Source organism: Notothenia coriiceps, unplaced genomic scaffold (genome assembly GCF_000735185.1).
Source record: "Notothenia coriiceps isolate Sejong01 unplaced genomic scaffold, NC01 NC01_scaffold00037244, whole genome shotgun sequence".
In the NCBI taxonomy this organism is placed as follows: domain Eukaryota; kingdom Metazoa; phylum Chordata; class Actinopteri; order Perciformes; family Nototheniidae; genus Notothenia; species Notothenia coriiceps.
Window position 1 is genome coordinate 26247359 of NW_011369945.1, and position 22511 is coordinate 26269869.

The 22511-nt window shown below is 38.6% G+C and overlaps 3 protein-coding genes across 3 annotated transcripts; all 3 read right to left on the reverse strand.

The window, feature by feature from the left end:
- Positions 1-527: 527 nt before the first annotated feature.
- cimap1b (ciliary microtubule associated protein 1B) lies at positions 528-3213 on the reverse strand. Its single transcript, XM_010794045.1, has 7 exons — positions 3106-3213; positions 1938-2053; positions 1639-1839; positions 1395-1496; positions 977-1098; positions 750-890; positions 528-673 (listed from the first exon to the last, which is right to left on the reverse strand). Exons 1-7 carry the CDS (start codon positions 3108-3110, stop codon positions 581-583), a joined length of 780 nt encoding a protein of 259 aa, XP_010792347.1. The 5' UTR covers positions 3111-3213; the 3' UTR covers positions 528-580.
- A 108-nt stretch (positions 3214-3321) lies between these two features.
- Positions 3322-7901, reverse strand: LOC104965105 (protein tyrosine phosphatase domain-containing protein 1). The gene is made up of 13 exons (XM_010794046.1): positions 7791-7901; positions 7276-7458; positions 7095-7175; positions 6659-6777; positions 6281-6418; positions 5932-6203; positions 5551-5853; positions 5206-5460; positions 5007-5117; positions 4824-4925; positions 4359-4439; positions 4125-4235; positions 3322-4003 (listed from the first exon to the last, which is right to left on the reverse strand). The coding sequence occupies exons 2-13, from the start codon at positions 7452-7454 to the stop codon at positions 3917-3919; spliced, it is 1839 nt and encodes a 612-aa protein (XP_010792348.1). The 5' UTR covers positions 7455-7458; positions 7791-7901; the 3' UTR covers positions 3322-3916.
- A 1818-nt stretch (positions 7902-9719) lies between these two features.
- Positions 9720-15411, reverse strand: LOC104965106 (ADP-ribosylation factor 4). Its single transcript, XM_010794047.1, has 6 exons — positions 15217-15411; positions 14236-14316; positions 14033-14142; positions 11996-12067; positions 11197-11322; positions 9720-11087 (listed from the first exon to the last, which is right to left on the reverse strand). Exons 1-6 carry the CDS (start codon positions 15281-15283, stop codon positions 11001-11003), a joined length of 543 nt encoding a protein of 180 aa, XP_010792349.1. The 5' UTR covers positions 15284-15411; the 3' UTR covers positions 9720-11000.
- Positions 15412-22511: the final 7100 nt, after the last annotated feature.

Genomic DNA, 22511 nt, shown 5'->3' on the forward strand with positions numbered 1-22511 from the left:
TGGCAGTGAAGAATGAGGATTGTAGTCAACTCTGCATCTGCAGGACCAAATTAATAAGTATTCAAAAAGGAAGTAAGTGTGTCATGCAGTCAGATTATACAAATTATAATTTCGAATCATTCCTCTACCTGTTACCACAAGAGATGTACTTGAAGCACATATGCTGCACATATTTTAGGAATTAATGTCTTACATTTGGTAAAATGGAGAAGCAATTTTAACGTGTTTTATTATTTCCAATTAAAATTACAATACTAAAGAATTTATTTTCAAAGCGAAACAAATCTTTAAATATTGTGCTTAGACAACAAATAGCAAATATCTATTTTAAAATAAGATCATACTACATTATTAGAAATTTCAAATGTAGGCTACTACTCTTAAAACCTTTGTCAAATTCAGTATAATTTACTTCAAATACTGATTGTGGATACAACCCTGACAAACTAGTGCTAATACAATAAGTAGCTAACTGTGGCAAAAAAACAATGGATCAAAGCTTGCTTTTTTTTTTACTTCATTGGGCTTTTTCTGCTTTATTCATGATGAATTCCAGTTCAAACAAGAGATCAACAAGATATTATTCAGGCTTTTCCACAATGAGGGGTGTGATGTAATCCGAATGACGCATTCCAAAAGAGAAGCTCGGAGCTTTGGATCTTGTGAAGGTCACCTTGGTGGAGAGAAATGTTAGTGGAAATGCTACATATTTGTGATATATTTATTTAATCTTCAATGTGGTTTCTTACCATCTCAGGATAGTGTGCACCAGGTCCTGGAGTCTTTGTAGATACCCCAGGTGGAAAGTTGCGGCCTATCATGCTGATCTGGGGACGTTTTTCCCTGTAAACACTAGGGTCCACAACTTTGTACGCAGCAGGGCCTGGAGTCTGGAGGGGAACACAACTATTGAAAATAACTATCCCAGGATTTCAGGATTGATTGTTTAAGAAATGTGTTTGACACTTATATGTACCTTCCTTAGGTCCTCATGGAAGTTGCCATTTTTGTTGCGGCCATAAAGAGAAAAAGAGGGAGCTGCAGATTTGTCCACAGTGTTGTTTCCCAGCACTGGGGGCAGAGAGTAGGAGGCTGGACCTGCAGCATGAGCAACATACAGGGGAAGTTGAGATGCATTACATGTTACTTGTTACTTGTTAGACGCTTTTATCCAAAGCGACTTGCATACTCCACACTGTGGGCAATCCCCACAGGAGCAATTTGGGGTGAAGTGCCTTGCCCAGGAACACAACGACATGCTGACTGCAGTGGGGTTCGAACCTGTGCTCCCTTGATTCTAACACCAATACTCTATCCACTGCGCCACACCCCTCCAGATATGCTATCAAACATAGTAACCCACAGCTTAAATGAAGTTGACACCAAATACATACCTGGTGTTTGAATATTGCTGATTTCTTTGCCCCTTCCTGACAGAGAATAGGCAGGAGCAGAGTGGAAGACTGACTTTCCAGCATTTTCTGGGGAGTATTTGCCTGAAAGCCACAGAAAGTGCTTATCTCAAATGATTGTGTGCATCATGACAAGAACAGCATATTTTCAATTTTGAGTGAGTAGTCAGACATTTGATATCAGCCTTGTTTCATTTTTTGCAAATGTGCAAGGGGGTTTGCTGACCTGGTCCAGGGGCCTGAAATATTTTTGGATCCTTTGGACGGCTGTAGAGAGAATAAGCAGGAGGGCCGTCTCGGCCTACTCTGGTGATGTTGGAGGGGATGAGGTAGCTCGGTCCAGGGGTGATCTCAGTCTTGGTTTCATGACGTGAACCAAAGCTAAACTGCGGTGCTGTTTTCTTTGTAGGGTCATGTTTCGAAGCACCTTTATAAAGGAAACAGGGACAACAATGTGAGTAATAATAATATTAATCATAATAATGGTGTTTGGGGGTTAATGCTTAAACAAAATGGCGGTTGTACCAGTGAGTCCAGGGAGTGCATACTTGGGACCTGGACTACCGTAGAGGGCAGCTATGGGCCCTCTTGGTTTGTGAGGCCTCCAGGTACCAACCAGAGCTTCACCACTCGATGTTTCCCTGAGAGAGAGGTGTATCATAACCAAAAGCATAATTAAAATGTGCTTTTATTTATTCAAAAAGAACGATGTGCACACTTACCATTGCTTTTGAACATGGGAAAAAAAATAAAATATCTGTCATGCATGAGTCGATTGTGGCTTAGAAAATATCATTACAGGCATGAAGAGAGCCAATAATGAATATTGGCCAGTCTGTTATAGAAATAACACTAATGCTTTTCGGCACACTTGCCCTCTGAAAGTATTTCAACACATATCTTCTAAATTACAAATATATCTCTCAATGGAATTGCTTACAGGTCTGTCTGGTGCTATATAGCTACATAGAAGGTATTATGGTAAAGCTGTGAGTTATTGCTTTTAGATATATTATGTAGGTGCTGTTAAAGCATGGATAGAAGTGCATTATTCAAATATTCTGCATCCTTCTAAACGGCTGCTCAGTGATAGTACCAGGGGCAGCAGTGTTGACTGTCAATGACAGTGATAGATTTTGAATAATAATAATAAACATCAACCTGTGTTCATTTGGATTTAGAGCACTAGAAAGTTATAGAAAGTTTTTGTAAAACTTAGGTTGAAAATAAATCATCAACATGGTTTTTAGATATAGTCACACATAAGAAACACTCCCCCTTAGCACCTAAAAGATAACAAAACAAATCGATATCTAGTAATAGTCAGATCAGTCTAACAGTGATTGTTTTTAAATGATGTTGTGTAATGGATTTTAGTTGACTTTTGTACACATCTTAATTATAATAACAATGTATTCAAAAAGAGAAACGGTCCACATTGTAATATTGTGAATAAAGCATTCAATGTCACCAATTTCATGTAATACTTATTTGGGTTCAAATACAAGGTAATATGCTTGAATAGAGGACTACTGTTGGTCATTTGTGGGTAAAGTTAAACAAATGCTTAACCAAAACCACCCAGAGTATCCTGTAACAAAACCACAAGAAGTCTACAAAGTGCATACAAACCATCAACATGCGTTCAGTTTAGTTCAGTTACTGACTAAAACAAATGGAAAAAGCACTTTACCTCATATCCTGCTCCTGCTGTGAGTCTCTCTCTCTCTGTGAGGTTATGGGTATTATGAACGGAACTCAGCATGTGTACTAAACCCAAACACGGATTGTTTAGTGCTATGACAACATTGCCATGGAGACGACTCTTTGACACGTTTAATATGAATGTGAGTGTCAACTGCAGTTCAAAGGAATGCCCAATATGTTATTACAGAAAACACAGTATGCAGACGGTGTCAATGATTTATTAGGCTTGGAAGGGTGAATAGGCCACAGATCAGACTGTTGACACACAGACGGTTTGGATTTAATCTGCTAGTACTACATTACCGTAACTTTGACACTATTTAAAGTATACATGAACAAATTATTTAGCCTAATGTAAAGTGTAAATTGTAACAGTGTAGTCATTGAATTATGATGTAAGGGATTCATTTAAATGTTAGCCATTGTTACATAACAATATGCAGCACTGGCCAATGGGTTAAATCAGGGGGGGCAAACCCTTTTGATTGTGCGCCGTATACAGAAAAATACAAGGAAGACCCCACTTGCCGTAGAAAAATCATTTTATATCAAAATGACAGTAAAAGCATTTACCCTTGCATCTGCTCTTCTTAAAATGGAATGATTTTACTTGTAAATGCATTCAATACTTCTATGACTATGACCTAAGACTTCTATTTTTCACTAGCAATTTTCATATGTTCAGTCATTGATCCAACTGAGAATGGTATAAGTTTGTAAAAGTATGAGTACACCTACAACTTTTATAATAATAAGGACTCTGCTCTTCAAAGTGGAACATTGGTGTTGCTGTCTCTTTAGAGATAGCTGTGGGAGGTTTCTCTTAAACTCGCCTTCAGGACCTTCATTAATGTTGCCAGGCTCGAAGCTTCCTCATGGGGGCACTGTTAAAAAAATGTAATTTAAAAAAAAGGCTTATTATTGAACTAATATACACCCTGATATTAAAACGTTTTTAATAGAAATGCACACATTTAGCGTACTGTGACTCCGCATGTATCTTACCCTTGTAAGTGCCTGCAGCAGTCGTTGCAGCACTGCATCCTCTCTGTGTGGACACAGGCTGGTCACGGTGCTCACACAGCTCAGGAGGCAGGAGATGGTGTCTCTCTGTGGCTGCAGGGACATTTCAAATAACTTATAAAATATATGCCAACTACTGTAGGTTAAGAATATAAACGTTTCTTAAGAAAAATACTCATGAGTCAAAGCTGACTTATCATACATGTGTTTCTTTACCTTCTTGAGCACACTGAGAGGTTTCCGTTTGTTGGCACCACAACACAACCTGTCTACATCCTCTGCACTCAGAACAGGCTCCTGGGTGACATTGAAACAAACAGATATGAGACCGAGAGAACAATCTTTACCTAAAGATGGAAACATTTCTTTTCAAAGTGTGTATTATTTACATCAAATGTAGTCATGTAATATCACCGCAATAAACCGTATTTAATTGTGTCTTAATGTACAATATTTAATGTCACCTTCTGTTCTTGTAGCATATTCTTTTCACATGTATATGGACTTCTTGCACTATTTTTGTATTTTATTTGTATTTTTGTATTTTATTATATATGTTGCATTGTTGGAGGAGCTCGGGTCATAAGAATTTCACTGCCATTTCTACACTGTAGCTTATGTGCATATGACAATAAAACTTTTGAATACTGTAATCATGACCTCTTGTTTGCTGCCACTGACCTTTAACCTCTCCAGCCAGGTCCACAACAGACAGCTGAGAACCTGAGGATCTGACTCAGTGAGCAGCAGAGCCCAGCCACAGTCACTACTGTTCAGTTCCTCCTGTTGAAAAAGTGGGTGAAAGTATTCATCAGAGCTCAACATTAAAGTGAGATGTCGTGATTTTGAACCAGTGTTTCTCACCTGCAGCAGAGCTGATCTTTGCAGGATGTTTTCTTCCCGTGGACAATGATCTGCCAATGCCTTAGCAACAGCAACTGAGGCTGGGCCTGGATTATGTAGATTTCTGCTTAACTTTATGTGAAATACAAACAAAATGTTGGACACATTCACATGAGAGTTTTCATTATTTTAATTTTATTGTAATAATAATCTCAGTTACCTCAATGTTGGAGCTGTATTTGGGAAGTGCCTTTCTAGCTGAGCACTTTGACCTCAGAGCACAGTCCTTGCTTGATGTCATGCTAGATACTGGCAGGTTGAGTGCTTGAGATTCCATTTTGGTTGGCTGGAGGCCTTGTTTGATGCTGGCAAGGATCGGACTAGCTGGTCTCAGATCAGGTTGTGTCAGATCCTTTACACAAACCTGTCTTTCATTTCCAGCTTCTGAGTTGCAGTATGGACTCAACTCCAGATCCTTCATAAGAGAATCAAACAGAGTGAGAAAAGCCTAAGTTTGATTTACAAAAGAAGAATGTAATTGTGGACAAACAAAGTAGAATTGGACCTGATTTACTGCGATCTTGCTGAGGTCAGAGTCACTGTAGCTGCGTTTGTCTTGCAGCACCTCTCTCTTCCTCGTCAAAAAGCCCAGAGGCTCGTCCCAGAAGGACACCGATCCTAAACTCACTCTTGGCCCCTGGTGACACTCTCTCAGTAAGGGCAAGCACTGTTTCGACACCAGGGTCTCCCTCACGGTCCTGCTCAGGCTCCTCAGTGCTGACCTCTTGTCCAGCTCAGCCTGGATCTCTGGAGGGGCAGGGAGACCCAGGGCTAAGCAGGAGAGATACACACACAGGAGGTACACCACCTATTTCAAGTAAAACTGCAGTTAAACTAATGTGCAGTGATTTGTGTTAATGGCAAATAAATAATGTAAGGTCCAGACCTTTGGTGTTTGTTTGAGGGTGCGTGCCTCCTGGCCATGCAGCAGTAAGGCCTGTCTGTTCAGGTGCAGCTGCAGGCTGAAAGGGTCTCCGTGCCGCAGGCGAGGGTCTGGGTATTGAACCAGCTGTGAGCCAAGCAGGCGAGCAAAGTCAAACACCTGGTTCAGCTGGGCCCGAGTTTGGATGGAGTGTGGCCGTTTGATCCGCACATAATGAACGGCCTCACTTGGGCTGATGCGCAGGGTGTAAATCAAGTAGCAGGCTATCAGGACGCCTGTTGAGCAGCAAGAACACGCACTGAATATTCACATGTGTTTACATACTAGATACAGTGTGTTTGTTTATACATACCTGATCTGCCCAGGCCTGCATGGCAGTGCACGGCCACTCTTCCTTCGCTCAGTGCAAAGGCCAGAACCTTCACCCCGTCAATTAAACCAACAAGGGAGGACGCATTGAAGTCTTGCATCCCAAAGTTATAAAAGTAAACTGCAAACATACAAATATGTGCACATATGATTGCATTTAGGATCATAGCTGACATTCATTGGGATTACCTGTAAGCCATTGTATCACGAAGGACCACACAAACAATGCAACTCAGTATAAGCTCAAACTATAACTGTTTCTGATCATATTTATTAACCTTGAATGTTTATCTAGATGTCCCAATTTGTTCAGATATAAAAAGGGCAAACAGTTTTTGAATCAAATGTATCACAATCTCACTGTCATTGTCCATGAAGGTCTGTGGGGAGTACGTGAAACCGCTGTCAGGCTCTATGGGAGGTCCACAGTGAGCGTGTTCTCCAGGGAGCTGCATGTTGATGATTGATCTGATGTTTAACCTGGAACAAAGTCATAAATTAAGAAGAAGACGGTGGACACACTAGTGATGTGATTTTGTCTTAAAGGCAATATTTCTTGTGACAATAAATATCTAATATGTCCTAAATTGAAGGTATTACTCATTGTAACCAAAAAGCAATGTCAGATTTCTTTATCACACAAAAAGATTAATGATTACAAAAATACAAAAATGTAATTTGGATCCTAACATGTAAGCGGGCAGGAGGTTGTATATATTATTACGTTGTCACACCTGCTTCTCATGTATCATGCACACCACACAAACATTACAGAGATAACAATCAAATCCGATTACCTTTGAAATTGTTCTATGATTTTGAACTTCTTAATTAGATGACTCGATGGCCGTGCCATGGCTATGATGTCATCTGTCACCCTGCAATAGCAAGACGTTAAACAATTCTGTAAATGTACGCTTATTGTTTTTGATGGAGCAAATACAGCCACATTTATGAGATTCAATCACATCCTCTCACCAGGAGGAGAAGATGCCTCGAATGACCTGTTGATTTAATTTCCAACACTCTGGTCCTTCATAGCGGCAACCTATTCCTCCGCAGGCCAGCAGACAGAGGAGCCTGGGAGGGAAAGCATTCACCAGATTCTCCCTGGCCTGGGATAAGGAGGGCTGTGGTACTGGTATCAAGGTCGGCATTATCCTGCAGAAGAAGACACATCAATGTGAGCCATGTATATGCATGCTACTGTACTTAGGTAACATTAAGCTGTCTTTGGCTCTGTGGAACTAATAAAGGTATTCTGATTCTGATTCAGACACAGATTTTGAACGGACATGTATGTGGTCATGCACATTTGCAGTAATTTTGCATATTGTGAATGAGTCTTCATACTAAATTTAAGATTGTTTAAAAAAAAAAAAGCCTGTAGGTCTGGAAAGGACATTAGAAAATATAAAGAATGCAAAGAATAAATAAAATAGCTGTAAACTACTATAAATATAATACAATACCATGTTTAAATCTTACATTACCTTATTGGGCAGTGAAGCTGTAAATCTTATGTACTGTTTCCGAGTTTAAAAGAACAGGGAATTGGTACCTCCGGCAGCAGGACACACTGTGCAGTGTTTCCACAGCTCCAGTAATCCTGATTAGCTGTCATAAATACATTAGAACACACATTCAAACATTATAGCAAGCCAATTATATAAAGCTTATACCTTAATCCATGAACAATTTAGGAAGGTGCTTATAACCTGACACCCGATAAAGTTTCAGATCTATCAATAATAATGATAAATGAATCACCAATGGAGTCTTGTTTACTCTAAATTGTAATATAGAAATAATAACAAAAGAAAAGATGATGTGGTCAAAACACACCAGTGCTGTTAGCAACTATCTAAACATTGATGAGTTGAAAGTAGTAGAAAACCTGACTTCCTAAAATACGTTAAATTAGTTTTACACTATGGTCTTCATTTTAAGGTTTTGTCAGACAACTGGCAGATATAAGCTTATTGTTTGTTGCCATGTCTGATGGTGGGACATGTCGCCCCCTGCTGTGCAGAAATTGACCAGCATTACCTCAGTTTGTTTCTTTAAGGCACCTTACAACCTTAAAGGTCCCATGTCATGGCCATTTCTACTGATCATAATTCCATTGTTGAGGTATACTAAAATAGATTTATATTGTGCAATTTTCCAAAATCACATTGGTTTCTCATAAAGCATCTCTGTATAGTATGTTTATTATTCACTCTCTTTCCTAAACGGCTTGTTGGAGCTCCTGCCCCCCCTCCCCCTCCCTGTGAGCCCATTGGCCGTCTGAGAGACAGCGAGACACATCGAAACCCAGCTCGAAACCAGCCAGAGCACACACTCACACCCGCAGCCTGGCAGGGAGTTTGTGTGTGTGCTCGCACGATTCAGTGTGTGTGTGTGAGGAAGTCCGCAGATTGGTCCATTTGGACCAATCCACAGACTTAACGTAACGGCTCAACGGATTGGTCCATTTGGGTATGGGCACGTCACTGTACCCAGGAAGAAAGCAATGGAAGAAGAGAAATCTCCTAAGAGGCGTTCTGGGGCAGCATAGACAGGTCTTTTCTGTGTTAGAGTTTTACTCGCTACAGGGTGTACTTTGAGGGTTTGTGACTCTGCAGACCGTTTACATGCATAAAAACCTTCATAACACACAAGGGGACGGGTAATAACCGGAAAAGCATGACATGGGACCTTTAATGTATTTAGTTATGTAGATTAACATGGTGGCTTGTCCCTGCCATTCTTAATCATTTAATGTCATTAGAAGTCAGAACAATGGTCAGCTGCATGTTGGGTAATGTTGGCTTGCTGCCTCTGAATAGTATTGATGGGCGTTTCAGGGATATTGCTTTCAACTGTCCAATTGTTGTTTTCCAGTAAAGCTTATTCACACCCATATCCTTTGAATTACTGAGCAAGTAATAGCTTAGCTAACCTGCTAAGGGCTATTTTCCACATAAAGAAGCAGTGCTTTTCGTGGTGCAGATTACCTTAAACAAATGAATATTACCACAAAGCTGGACATTTGAGGAAGTTGAGTGGTTTTGATAAAACCACAAAGCTGGAGTCTGGAGAAAAACACAAAAGGGTTCAGGATTCTCAAACTGCTCCACCCCACTGACCCTGAATACGTCTCAGATTAGTTTGGAGTATTGTAGTTTTTTTATAATCAGTCTATTTTCTGTATGAAGAGCGTTTTTTAGTCTCAGAAGTAAACAGCACTTCCTCTTGGAATGCTCATTTCCTGATTTAAGACAACTGGAATTTTTGAGCCGGAAATTATGAAACTACATTTGAAAATGTAGTAAGGATGATCTGATTTTTTTCACGATGCTTTTAATGAGTAACAACTTAAAGTCCAGAGAAAAGTGACAACTGCTGTCATCAACAATGAGTGGATTCCAAAACGCATACTCTTTTTTAAACATTGTCTTTATTCAGAGCTTTTTTGTAAAATATTATTTTGCTAATTTTAAGAGTGGCAGCTCCAGGATCTGCAAGCATAGGTTGGAATGTATACACAAAAACAAACTAAAGGCCAGGTTTGTATTTGTATTTCAAGAGGGGTAGAAACATTAAGATTATAATACAGTATTAGCCTTCAGGAAGTACAACAAACTCAAACAACAACAACAAAAAACATGCTACTTTACTGTGTCACACAACATTGTCGTGTGAAAACTGAAAAGACGCTTCCTTCCTCGTTTTAGGGTAAAATTAAAGTAAATTGAAGAAGTGACATTTAATCAAAACCTTCTTCATGGTAGCCATCAGAAAAAGGAGGAAGAGGAGTGCAGATCCACAAATGTTTAAACAGGAAGAAAACCTGGTTCAAGTTGTAAAGAAGCCATCTACACTCGGAAAGGGGGTTTTACTGAACCTCAGCACACATTGCAGAACAAAAGGAAATGTCTCAACCCATTATTTGTCTTTCAAAAGCAGAAGTGATCTCAGAATGAGATAAGGAAAGGATTACACAGATTTTGTGATTTCGAAGGACCAGAAGGCACAAAGTTCCTTTTTGGATCCATTTACTCGGAGGCCACGTGGTTTCACACTACCAACTAATTGCTGCAATCGTCATCCTTCTCATTCTACGAGCCTTCACAGAAATGAGTTGGCATGAGACATAGCAGTGCAGCGCAAAGGAAGTCAAATATCCACGAGGGGATGCAGAGAGGAACAGCCTGAGGCAGCCGACAAGTTGTCCTTCTCGAAGCCCTAGGTATATTATCATACCCCCGACCTAGGCTCCACAATGGCTGTAAGAAAGTCCAAAAATTATAAAAGTGGTCAATTAATGCAAATGCTGCCTCGACAGGAGCCAGGGTTTAGAGTGGAAAACACCTCCCATTATTCTTTGCATTGTTTGCATTACATTTCCCTAACGGGCCATTTGCTCATCATGCAACTGAATGTGTCACTACAACATATCACCGTTTAAAGAGCTTAGGAACGATAGGAGAAAAATAGAGACTATGTCAAAAGATAATATGGTAATATCATTGATAATAAAAGAAGGAAAAAAAGTAATTAAAAATGTTCCAAAGATGATTACATGTTGTCCTCCAGCCTTGTCCTTTTTGCGAACATTGGTGCTGGAAGGCCAAATGTTTCTGGATTGAATGTCTGTGCCTTCTCTCCCGTCCTGTTGGGTTCAGTCTTTCTCTCTCATCTCTCCAGCTGATCCTTCTTTAGTTCTTGGTCAAGGCCTCGGACAGCCAGTTGAGTCCTTCGTACAGCCCGCTGCCCTGGGTGGCGCAGGTTGACTGGATGTGCCACTGTGGGGACAAAGAGGATATGGCGTGAGTTACATAGGAAGAAATGTAAATGCAACTCTGCACATGATTACAAATTACACTCCGGTGTATACGGAGCATGTTTACTTACATTTTTGTTGCGGAGGGCTTGTAGGCCGAGTTTTTCTGTAAGCTCACTCACTGGTAAGGCATTGGGAAGGTCCTGTTTGTTAGCAAACACCAGCAAAACGGCGTCTTTCAACTCGTCCTCCGTCAACTAGAGGGGCAGACGGTAGATTAGTGCATCAGCTCTAATATTAGGGATCTGAGAAGCTGACTATAGCTTTACAATGTCCCTGGTTCAAGCCCTGCAGACCTATTTAGCAGTTGGTCAATACATTCAAACACTCAAAATGCTAGAAGGAAAAATAGTCAGTTCTAAATTGTTTTAAACATTTGATAGTTTTAGGCATCGACAAAAATCCAGGGTAAAAAGAAATCTACCTTGGTTAAAAAAAAGACTTGATTACAATGAATAAAATGCAAACATTATAACCTGCTGAAGGGACATTTCATGGAGTGTTTACTTCAGTCATTTTGTGTTACACTGACTCAGTGTACTGCGTTCATCAAGTGAGAATTAAGGCAACCGGGCACTTGTATTGTTGATGTGCTCAGTAGAAGTCGACAAGGTTACACAATGATTTCAAAATTCATGGGTTAACCACGCAATATCTTCATGAACAGATCCTGTTGTTTTTGGTTTAGAGGCTTGTCATCCAATGTAGGGTTGGCACCGTTATATTCACTTTGATTTACCCACGTCACAACATGAGACAACAACTCTGCATGTCACAATAATAATGCCAAGTGATGAAGCTCTCTGTAATTCATCCCTGCACAAAGAACAATATTCAGTCCATGTCAGGCTGAACATATTTAATACCAACCATCTTCTGAAGCTCCTCTGAAGACTCTGCCACTCTTTCTCTGTCATTGCTGTCTACCACGAAGATGAGGCCCTAGGTCAGAAAAATAAATCATTGAGGTTAGTTGATCTTCGGTGATAGTGAGCTGTATATCTTTGGCTATAGACATTCAAAGACGTCACTTTTGAATATAGAAAACTGTTATGCTGATATTCTTCCATTCATTTATAAAGACTAAAATGTTGTTTTGTAGTGTAGTTATGTACAGTTTACCAGGTGGGTAGAAATGGATAATTATTGAATATAATCCAAGAACAACTTCAATAGTAATCGGGAGAGGAGTACAGTTTGGAGATTCTTTACCAACATTTTTTTTGAATAGTTTGGCTAATGAAGGAGCATTAATATTAATATAGTTTGAAATGTATTTACCAGTACTTTTACAAACAGCACCAATGTAGCCAGAGGAAAACAAGAACATAAAGCTTTGTGACACAATTACTGGACACAAAATACACACCGTTTTCACACACACATGTAAATATATCTAATATGTATATATGTTCATTTTAATTCATTTTTTATTTTAAATGTGTATCTTTGATTTGAATTGTATTAATCTTAACTGTCCTGTTTACGTGTGTGTGTGTGTGTGTGTGTGTGTGTGTGTGTGTGTGTGTGTGTGTGTGTGTGTGTGTGTGTGTGTGTGTGTGTGTGGGCCTGTCGCATTAATCAATAAATTAACTTATCTTACGATAAATAAAAATGGACTCAATAACTTTTCTGAGCCCGATAATTTGCAGTTTACATGCGTGTTTGTTTACATAAGGATGTGACCAGCATTTTAGCCCGGCGGCTATGGCTGCCAGCCACGTGCTGTGAGGGGCGGGGCTCACACACAGCCCATGACACAGCCAGGTCAGGACACTCCGGGTGCAGCAGCCAAATTAATAATATAAAAGACAAGCAGGAGACAACGTGTGACTTACTCGAGGGGAATTTGAAGTTAAATGGAAGTGGTTGCAAAACCTAATACCACATCTCCGGTGTGGGAATATTTTGGATTTAAGCCAAATCAACGAGGCGAACGTACGGACTTGAATGAGCCGGGCGGTGTGTCGTATTTGTTTTAAAAAGGTAGCAACAAAAGCTAGCAATACGACCGACCTTAAACTGCATCTGAAACACAACCTACCCATTCCGTGGCAGCTCGAGAGCCCCCACCTTCCCTACAGTTTGCAATTAAAGATGCATTTGCCCGTCGATGCAAACATGTTGGTGTTCCTTGTTCTAAATCTTTGAAATACAGATTTGGATATGGCCTGTTGAGGCATCTGGGTCTTTGTATGGACAGTGGACTGTACACTTTGTTGTTTTAAGGAGGGTTGATTAGCTTGTGAGACAATGTGTGCTCATATTTATTTATGTCTTTTTATATATATGAGACAGAGAGCTCTATTTTCCAGCCTGAGTCTATTTAATTGATTGTTTTGGTTGTGTGGTATTTTAATTAATTTGTTATAATTAAATGTATTTATTCTATATAATTTATATATTTAATATTATTTCACATTTCATTTGCAATGATGAATGTTCAGTATAAAGTTCTGTTTGAAAGGATGTACTTGAATTATTATTATATATTATCATTATGTCAGTGGTCTAAAATGGTCTTACAGTGGTGCCGACAATATTATCGTTTATCGCAATAATTTCCGGGAAAATGTATCGTCCAACAAAATTAATTATCGTGAAAGGCCTGTGTGTGTGTGCGCACACACACACACACACACACGTACACATTAATACACAAGTACAAATGGCATTAAGTGGAATCTGTGGCCCCTTTAGAAATATTTGTCTACTTGATGAAGCTGCAGCATCATACTTTGATGAGTTCTGGCTGATCAGTATTGTAATCAAATATCTTTACTTGGTGATCAGAGAAGAAGCATTTTACAGTTGCGTAATACTGCTGCTCCTCCTTGACACAACAGTTTTTATATTAAACATGGGCGGTCAGCATTGGCGCAGTCACACCTGTCATACCTGTCATACCTGTGTGTTTTGGAAGTAATGTCTCCAGAGGGGTCTGATCTTGTCCTGGCCGCCCACATCCCACACGGTGAAGCTGATATTCTTATATTCTACTGTCTCCACATTGAAACCTTTCCGGGGGAAAGATAAGGGGCATATTTAATAACACTGAATACAAAGTTTAATTTGTCAAAAGTAATAGTAACTTTTGGAGTGTCTCTTACCAATGGTTGGAATGGTGGTCACAATTTCCCCAAGCTTCAATTTGTACAAGATAGTCGTTTTTCCGGCAGCATCAAGGCCAACTATAGGAGAAAATGTGAACAAAAGGTAAACATTTGTATCAGGAGAGATTAGGAGTTAATAGATATGGATGACAACCTGCTGTAAATTGCATAACAGGCGTTTCCTATAAGTCTAATCATTAGACAGCAGAGGACTTACATATGACTGCACACACAATGCATGTGTACTGAGCCATTTTCATGAATCACTTCTAGTGGAAGGAATGCCCACTGTTATTAAAAACTATCTTGGTTTTTATTTAACTTTTAAAACTATCATTGCCCAACAATCCGTATACGGGACTGAAACATGACGCAACACAGTCGTCACAAGGAGTTAGTTAGCGTCACCAAACACAACAAGTTAAACAAAGTACAAACTAGAAAGTACAGAACGGGTTACCGTCTAAATTCAAGTTAGGTGAACTCATATCAGCCAACATGTTATGTTTATAATAATGTCACTGACAACCGTTCATTATCTCCCGAATGAATACAAAGTTAAAATACTCTTTGGAAGTAATTAATCGTTACAAGTTAACTCCAAAGCTTTCACTCAAATATCTTACAGTGTCAAATATTTTACTTTGTACCGGGGGCACGGGGCTTAACTGGTAATTAAGCCATTTTCTGAATATAGTTGTCGTTGGCAGTCTTCACTGCCAAACCCTAAAACTAGCTAACGTGACGTGAAGCTCACTGAACACTTTATATTATTATTGTATCCTTTAGTTTCCACAGTCACAATCATTACATCGTTCTAAGTTGTATTTGTATGCCTCTTCTGTCCCAATGTTATACTTTAAAAGTTTGATAACTGCAATGCTATTGAAATCTCATTAACGACTTGCTAACGTTAGCTACTTTATCTAAAGCTAAAGCTAAAAACCGAACCCCCTCACTAACGTAGCTTTCACTCACCCATCAAAATCCTCATTTGTTTTTTGCCAAAGAAACGGTCGAAGAGTGAAGAGATAGTGAGCCCCATGGCTGGCGGATGATGATAGAATTAATGAAGAACTGATATTAGCCAGGCAGCAGCGACGTGTGGTCGTTTCACACTGATTCGGGTACAGCTCCTCTGAGGTCTGCCGACTGCCACGTCCGGGCCAACGTGGAATCGACGACGTCATCACTTTGAATAAACTTTATTGACATACGTCAACATCTGTGGACAATGACTTTTTCAATGCATTATTTGTTCATTCCGAACACATTTAAGCTGCCCCATTCGTAAAATATACCCTGCCCCTTTTGTACAGTATAACCCGCGCCATCGTCAATAGTTTTGTCCGTCCTAAACACTGAACAAAAGTTAGCTTTTTAAAGGTTTGTAGCAGGCCAAAATGCAAGGCCGATTCCTACCACTAGATAGCTCTGTAACACAGACTTTACCGTTCCTTCAAGATTCAAAAGTTTTATTGTCATATGCACAAAGCTACATTGTAGAAATGTTAATGACAATCTTATGACCTGAGCTCCTCCAACAATCCAACATATATAATGAAATACAAAATAAGAAGTAGTGCAAAAAGTCTACAAGTAATAGTGATGTATAATTATAATACTACCATACTGTATAAAATAATACAAGGTATCTTGAGTACTGAGTTCAGAGTCACTGTGCTTCAAAGCCCTGTGTGTGTTAGTGTGTATACAGCAGTTGTGTATCAATGTAATTAATTACAGAGACATTCTTATTAGAACATAATATACATGTATAGGAAAACACAAGCATTTTATTTTGGTAGGAAAAAGAAGGTAAAAGTCCTGGAAAAATTGTTGGAAATTCAGTTTCACGGTATTTCTGTATTTCTGTTTCCTGTGAGTGTTTTAATTTCTGGGAATATTCCGATTGTACCTGGGAAGTCCCATGTCTCTAAAGGGTGGCACTAACTATTCTGAAAACAGGTGGAGTCAAAGCAGCAGCATGTGACAAGGTGCATACTTTTATAGATATGTGCTTGGATACAAATACATATATTAACAAAGGACAGGTATGGAGAAGGGTTTGTACCTGTGCAGGAACAGAGTGTGAGTTTTGAATAGACTGATAACTGGATATTTACCATGGAGGACCATGGTTTACTGAGTGCAGAGCAGGTAGGCATTAACACTGTTCAGTTCATGAATACATAGAACATTAAAAGAGCATATTTTAATAAAAGCTTTTAGGAGAGAAATAATAAGGACATTTCTGATGTAATGTTTGAATTCTGTTTTTCAGATTGATGTTCTCACTAAAGAGTACATAGGGTTACTCACTCTCAGGTAATATGCTTCGCATATTTTAACATTGTACAGTTAGCGTTCTCTATCAGCAGAATCATAAGCTTAAACTTCCATTCTTCTCATTGTGGAGAGGTTTGCCAAACCAGCAAGGCAACATGTTAGCTGAAGCGGGAGCATATGTTTTCTTTCTGAATTCATCCTGTGTTCTTACCCTACGTTACTGTTGTATTAAAGATACTGCCACCATGTAAATGTAATAGTCAGCACAGACTTGAAGCTCACAGGTCAATTATAGCTTCTTATTCTTTTGAAAAACGTCCATCACTGTACTCCATCAGCCTTGTGAGCTGTGTATTACTTTATTATCTCTTGATTTCTTTCTTTTGCTTGTGATAAAGAAAGCAAAACAATAAGACGAAGGGCAAGCGGGTAACAAATCACATTGGTTGGTTAGTATTAAGCCAGGAGGTGTATGTCATTTTATATGCAGGTGTCACATGCGTCTGATGTCATTAACACCGACTTTTGCAATAAACACTTCTTGGCTTCGGTTTAGTGTTGGTTTTGTGCCAAATAGCATGAGTTTCAACCTTATGTTCATCATTCATTATAAGCTTTATAAGAAATATACTAAAAGTAATGTTGTGCCAATATCATTTTGCCACAGCCTCAATGGTCTACATTGAATATTTCTTATTATTTGCAGTGTGATTGGGAGTTTTTCTGTCCTGCTGGTTTCCATTGTGAGATGGAGGAATCTAAAGAAACAGGTGATTCAGTAAATACAAATATACATATGTTTTTATACTTTTGATAGTTTGTTGTTGTTTCTTTTTTATACTGTTGTTTTATTTTTGTATTGTTTGCAGGTGCACCTCCTGGTACAGCTTGCCCTAGCAGACCTCCTGGCTGCTCTGATCCTCTTGTCCACCAGTGTCCTGAACAAAGTGAGGCCAAACAACAATGAAGCCATCTGCCATTATGGCTTGCCGATGACACTGGTGAGGAAGAATTACTTTCACTTGGTTAAAGCCTCTCGCCTCTTCAAATACATATTGTTTTCCTGGTGGGCGAAGGGGTTTAAATTTGCATTGTAACCTTCAAAAACAAGGTGGGAAAGTTGAGGGTAAAAACCTGACTAAATGTTGGCACTTCCCAGCGGGTTGAGGATCAGATCATTATCTCATATGGGTCATATCTAATCAAATCACTGCAGGAGTTCCCCGAGGATTGTTCCTGGTGTTGCATATACAAAGCAAAGTGGTCAGCACTTTTGCAGTGACAAGTTTAGTAATGCAAATGCCTCTGATTTCTGAGATGGAAAGATGAAGCCCAATGCTCTTTTAATTGTTTTTAAGACTTTACAATAACTGTTCCCGAAATTCTTTATGTAAATCGCATCAACTTAAATCGCATCAACTTAAATGTTACATATTTAGTGAATACATTTTAATGTATTTTAAGGTAATAACATTTAAGGGTAGACTATAGATTGGAAAAGTATTTGATGAAGGAACTCAAACTTTGTAATTCAATTCCATTTAGTTCAGATTGTGGGTTTTTTCTGAAAATATAGACCAGAAAGTAAATAAGTAAAAGTGAAATAAAGTGAAATAAAGTAAAATAAACTAAAAATAAACTCTCAGTAAACATTTCTGAGTCAAAAATAAATAAACAAGTGAAGTAAGTATAAAATTGGACATTCTGTTATGTTCTCAAAACACCCAAGTTGGCCAATAAATAATTTAAATCTCTTCAGACAAACTATTAGTAGGAACATTTTTTATTTTTTAAATAGTTGAAGAATAGATATCGGATTCAATTTACAAACAAAATTGGGATGGCTTAACTGATTCAAGATTCACACTGCTACTTGTCAAATTTTAATCGGTAAATATTTTGCAACTTATTGTTATATTTAACTTTTGTATCTTTTTCTGTTTGTCCAATCCTTTCCAGACATTTTATTTTATATCATTTCTGCTGGTGGGGGTTTATGCATGGGAGTCAAAGAATGCAATACATGGGTGGAGAGCAAGACCCACAGAGGATGAGGGAGGACAGGTGAGGCATCCACTGCATTTGTGGATTTGAATATGGACCAAAAAACCCAGAATTGATTTAATTATTTATCCCTATCCATCTGATTTACAGTCTCAGTGCAGAAGGAGAAAAGTCACGATTCCTGTTTATGCCATTGTATGGTGAGTTGGTCAACAGCGTATTATACGTTTAATTAACTTTCCAGACTTTGTGTTACTTATCCCTGTTATACAAAATGTAATTATGTGTTTTTGTTTGTCTTATATTACAGGTTGTTCCCGATTGCATTATACTTAGCATATGTGCTCATTCCCAAAAATAGTGCCCCATTGATTCCACTCAATGAGATGTCAACGATTGTCCGTAACGACAGCAGATACTGCACTAGGTGAGCACACAAGCTTTATTAATAGCTACTTCTAAAGTGACTACTTTAAAATGAGTTACAGGAGAGAGAAAACATCCGTTCTCATGCAATTCTGAAATGTCTGATTGTTTCTTTTCTCAGTTGTATATTGTTTTTGCATGTCGGGAGAAAGTTCTGCTCTGAAGACGTGAGTATAAAACTGTCTCATGAGACTTTAAGGCCTTTTGTGTATACATTAATTTGAATTTACAGTGTTTATTTACAGTACACAATTTTTATAAATTATATTTGACTATATTTGACTGGTATATAATTTGCAGTGTATTTGTGCTAACGTAACATTTGTTTTCTTTACCAGGAGATAACTCATGACATTTCCATCAGAGTTATCCTTTTCCTTGTTGTGATACCAGTGATGATATCTTCCTCTGTAAGTCATAAGAAATTACATCATTTTAAGATTATTATTTGTTTACATTTTTATTGAATAATCCATAGATTTACTTGCTATCTTAAACCTTGAGTCATACATACTTGGGTGAAAGCAGACTGTAACCTTTTTTTGTTTCAGGTTATGTACTATAAGGTTGGTAAATGGTATGAGAGACATGAGCAGCAAGGACTTTTCCCTGTGGAGGGAGATGGACGTTCAAGAAGGAGATTCAAAAGAGTGTTTTCAACATCAAGAAATATGATGTTGGTCATCTTATTCTGCTGGGCCCCAGGTAAACACACACAGAGGCGCACACGCACACCGGAGCCAATGAAATAGACGTCATCAGCTTCAAATCAACATCAAATAAATGCTTTGTGTTCTTTCCTGCTGTAGCACTTGTTCTCATTCTGCTGTCTACCGTGATGATCTGGGCACCAAACATTCAACAACGCAGCCTATTTGGTATTTATATGATACAGGTACGTTTCATAAGATTTTAAATGAAAAACATATTTAAACATGATCTGATATCTGAGTTGCATGTTATGTTGATGTTTGTGTTTATTTCAGGCTGCCAGTGTGTCCCTGCAAGGCTTCCTGAACAGTATGGTTTACGCCTGGAGACGGCCCAACTTCACGCAGGCCGTTCTTGGGGAGAATACACCGCTACTGACACACGAACACATGGCCTTCTTCGATGAATCAATGCCGACCTCTCTTTGATTGTTGACTTTAAACGCATCGAGAGACATTGCTTTGCTGCAGGGACAACACACAGGCCTGAGGAAGACTGACTGCATGACAGAACACCATTGTGACGGAAGAACAACATGGGCTGAAGATAAAAAAAACAATACGAGGAAAGACACAAAAAATACTTGTGAAAAAGCTCAACTAATGCAGTGCTGCTGTTTTCTTTCATTGTCGCATAAAGTATAATCTTTGGTCTGAGTGGGCAAAATTATAGTGCATCAATTGTATTGTATTTATATATGTCTTTAATGTTTTATTACGATGTAAAATGTGTTTATATTATTTGAAAAGGTGCTGCTTAACCAATTGTTGCATTTATTTGTTCTTGATATGAAATGGTCCCTCAGTACCCTCTAGTTCAAGTCAATAATTGTTTTGATTGACTTGCAAACCCCAAAACTGTTGGGGTTACATCATCTGTGTTCACCGTTTAGAAGTCTGTGTCACCTACACTGTCACAGAATTCAGTCTGCATTTAGAACAGTGAGGAATGCTGCGTTGCTGCACACGTAAGAAGGAACACAATATCTGCTGTTTCATGTCTGCGTGTACCTTATAAAGAATAGTGTTTGATTGTGTAACTCAGGTCACACAAGAGGCATATTGTTATATTGCTGTCCGCACACACACAAGCGCACAACCATCACAGCACAAAAGTTCAGATTTCATGTGTAATAACGTATACTCCATGGTCATGTTAATGTTAATGATTGTCAGGGAACAGGCCAATCTGTACAGTTACAGTATTGTGTAGTAATCACCTAACTCACTAATGTACCGCACTGTAAAAATAACTTGATGTTCACATTCTTTGTTGAAGGCCACACAGTCACCTATATCATAGGGTTGAGGCAAATATTAAAACATGAGGGTTAAACATAACACAAGGCTTTAAAAAAATTAGCAATTGCCCTTTTAAACAGACAGGGATACATCATAGATATTAGATGTGTTTTCTTGCCTGTTAAGAAATAAATGTTGTTCCATTTATCAGAGCTTTGTTTTTCTTCTCTCATTTTGCTATTAATTAAGATGAGGAAGGTATAACAAACACCCCTATATGCTGATAAGATAAGCTTACAGTATACCCACACATTTAAATTGATGAGTCACTTTAATGTGCAGTAATAAAAAGCCATGCAACCTGCACTTGAGTGTTAGTTGCAGCTATCCATTACCTGATGTACCCCCAGATGTCCTTTTCATGGATATTGTGATGAAAATAATGACTTTGCTCCTTCCAGAGTGGAACTGAAAAGCCTTACTCAGCAGAAATACAGCTCCTGGGAAATATAGAGATTTGATAAATTGTGTTTCTTCGAATATAAGGGCAGAAAATGCAATGAAAAAAATTGTAAATCATAATGTTAATGATACCCTATTTTTAGTTGGCTCTATAGTCACTTGTTATTGTGCTGGTCCTGTGTATTATGGTGTGACAGTGCTCACTGACAAACACACGCATACTGTGGTGACAACACTGCATGTTCATGATTGTCTGTGTGTATGCATAGTTGCTCAATTAATTATCTGCCCAGTGAGTTTTCTGAATGTGATGAATAAACCACAGATTTGCAGTAGACTCGGAGGTGGTGGCTTGGAAGTGACTCTCTGGATTTCCAAATGTTTTCTGTCCTCCAGCTCCAAGGTTATCTAAGTATTGTTGCACACTAAACACAAAACTGTGTGTGAGAAAATAAAGAGCAATACATACATTTTGGGGAATTAAGAAAAACTAAAAATAAACACTTCTCTGATTTTACAATATCCATTTTCTTTTTTACATTGCCCTATTCTCCTCAACATTATTATTGCGATGTAACATGTAACATGTTATAATAAGAAACTATAGTGAAACTCAGTTGAACCATTTTACAAGGTCATTGCTGGCACTCATAATCAAATTGTCACGATCTGTCTTTGTTTTGTCTTTGGTTTCCTGTTATATTTTGAAAAGTGTTCACCCCGTCTTGCCTGTTGCTTTCTGTCTGTTTTCCCTCCTACCTGATTACCCGATTGTGTTCACCTGGTGCCCCTGTGTTTTCTCCTCCCTCCTCACCTGTCTCTTGTTTGTTTGATTAGTCCTGTGTGCATTTAGGTTCTGTGTTTTCTGTTAGTCTTTGTGAGTTCCTTGTTGTTGTTTGACTGTGTTCTCAGGGAAGAGTTCTGTTTGTTTAATTTAGCCTTGAAATAAAGGTATTTTTGGTAAAATCTGCATTTGGGTCCTGCCTGCTTCACTCAACCCTGACACAAATATAACTTTCACATTCCAGTGCTCCAAGTTCCACTTATCTATTAAAACTCGATGTTTGGTACACAACTGTTTTTCACCAGGCTTCAAGATAACGTTACTGAGATTTACAGTTTTTTATTCCCATTAAGCAG

Excerpts from the sequence above, each read along its gene's own strand:
- cimap1b (XM_010794045.1), bottom strand. Across the intron at positions 1,840-1,937 it reads TGCACTCCCTGGACTCACTG|GTGCTTCGAAACATGACCCT; the intron begins GTACAACCGCCA and ends TCCTTTATAAAG. Across the intron at positions 1,099-1,394 it reads CAGCAATATTCAAACACCAG|GTCCAGCCTCCTACTCTCTG; the intron begins GTATGTATTTGG and ends CTCATGCTGCAG.
- LOC104965105 (XM_010794046.1), bottom strand. The coding sequence starts at position 7,454 with ATGCCGACCTTGATACCAGTACCACAGCCCTCCTTATCCCAGGCCAGG. Across the intron at positions 7,176-7,275 it reads CGAGGCATCTTCTCCTCCTG|GGTGACAGATGACATCATAG; the intron begins GTGAGAGGATGT and ends TTGCTATTGCAG. Across the intron at positions 4,236-4,358 it reads CTCTCAGTGTGCTCAAGAAG|CCACAGAGAGACACCATCTC; the intron begins GTAAAGAAACAC and ends ATGTCCCTGCAG.
- LOC104965106 (XM_010794047.1), bottom strand. The coding sequence starts at position 15,283 with ATGGGGCTCACTATCTCTTCACTCTTCGACCGTTTCTTTGGCAAAAAA. Across the intron at positions 14,317-15,216 it reads ACAAATGAGGATTTTGATGG|TTGGCCTTGATGCTGCCGGA; the intron begins GTGAGTGAAAGC and ends TTTCTCCTATAG. Across the intron at positions 14,143-14,235 it reads GACCACCATTCCAACCATTG|GTTTCAATGTGGAGACAGTA; the intron begins GTAAGAGACACT and ends TCCCCCGGAAAG.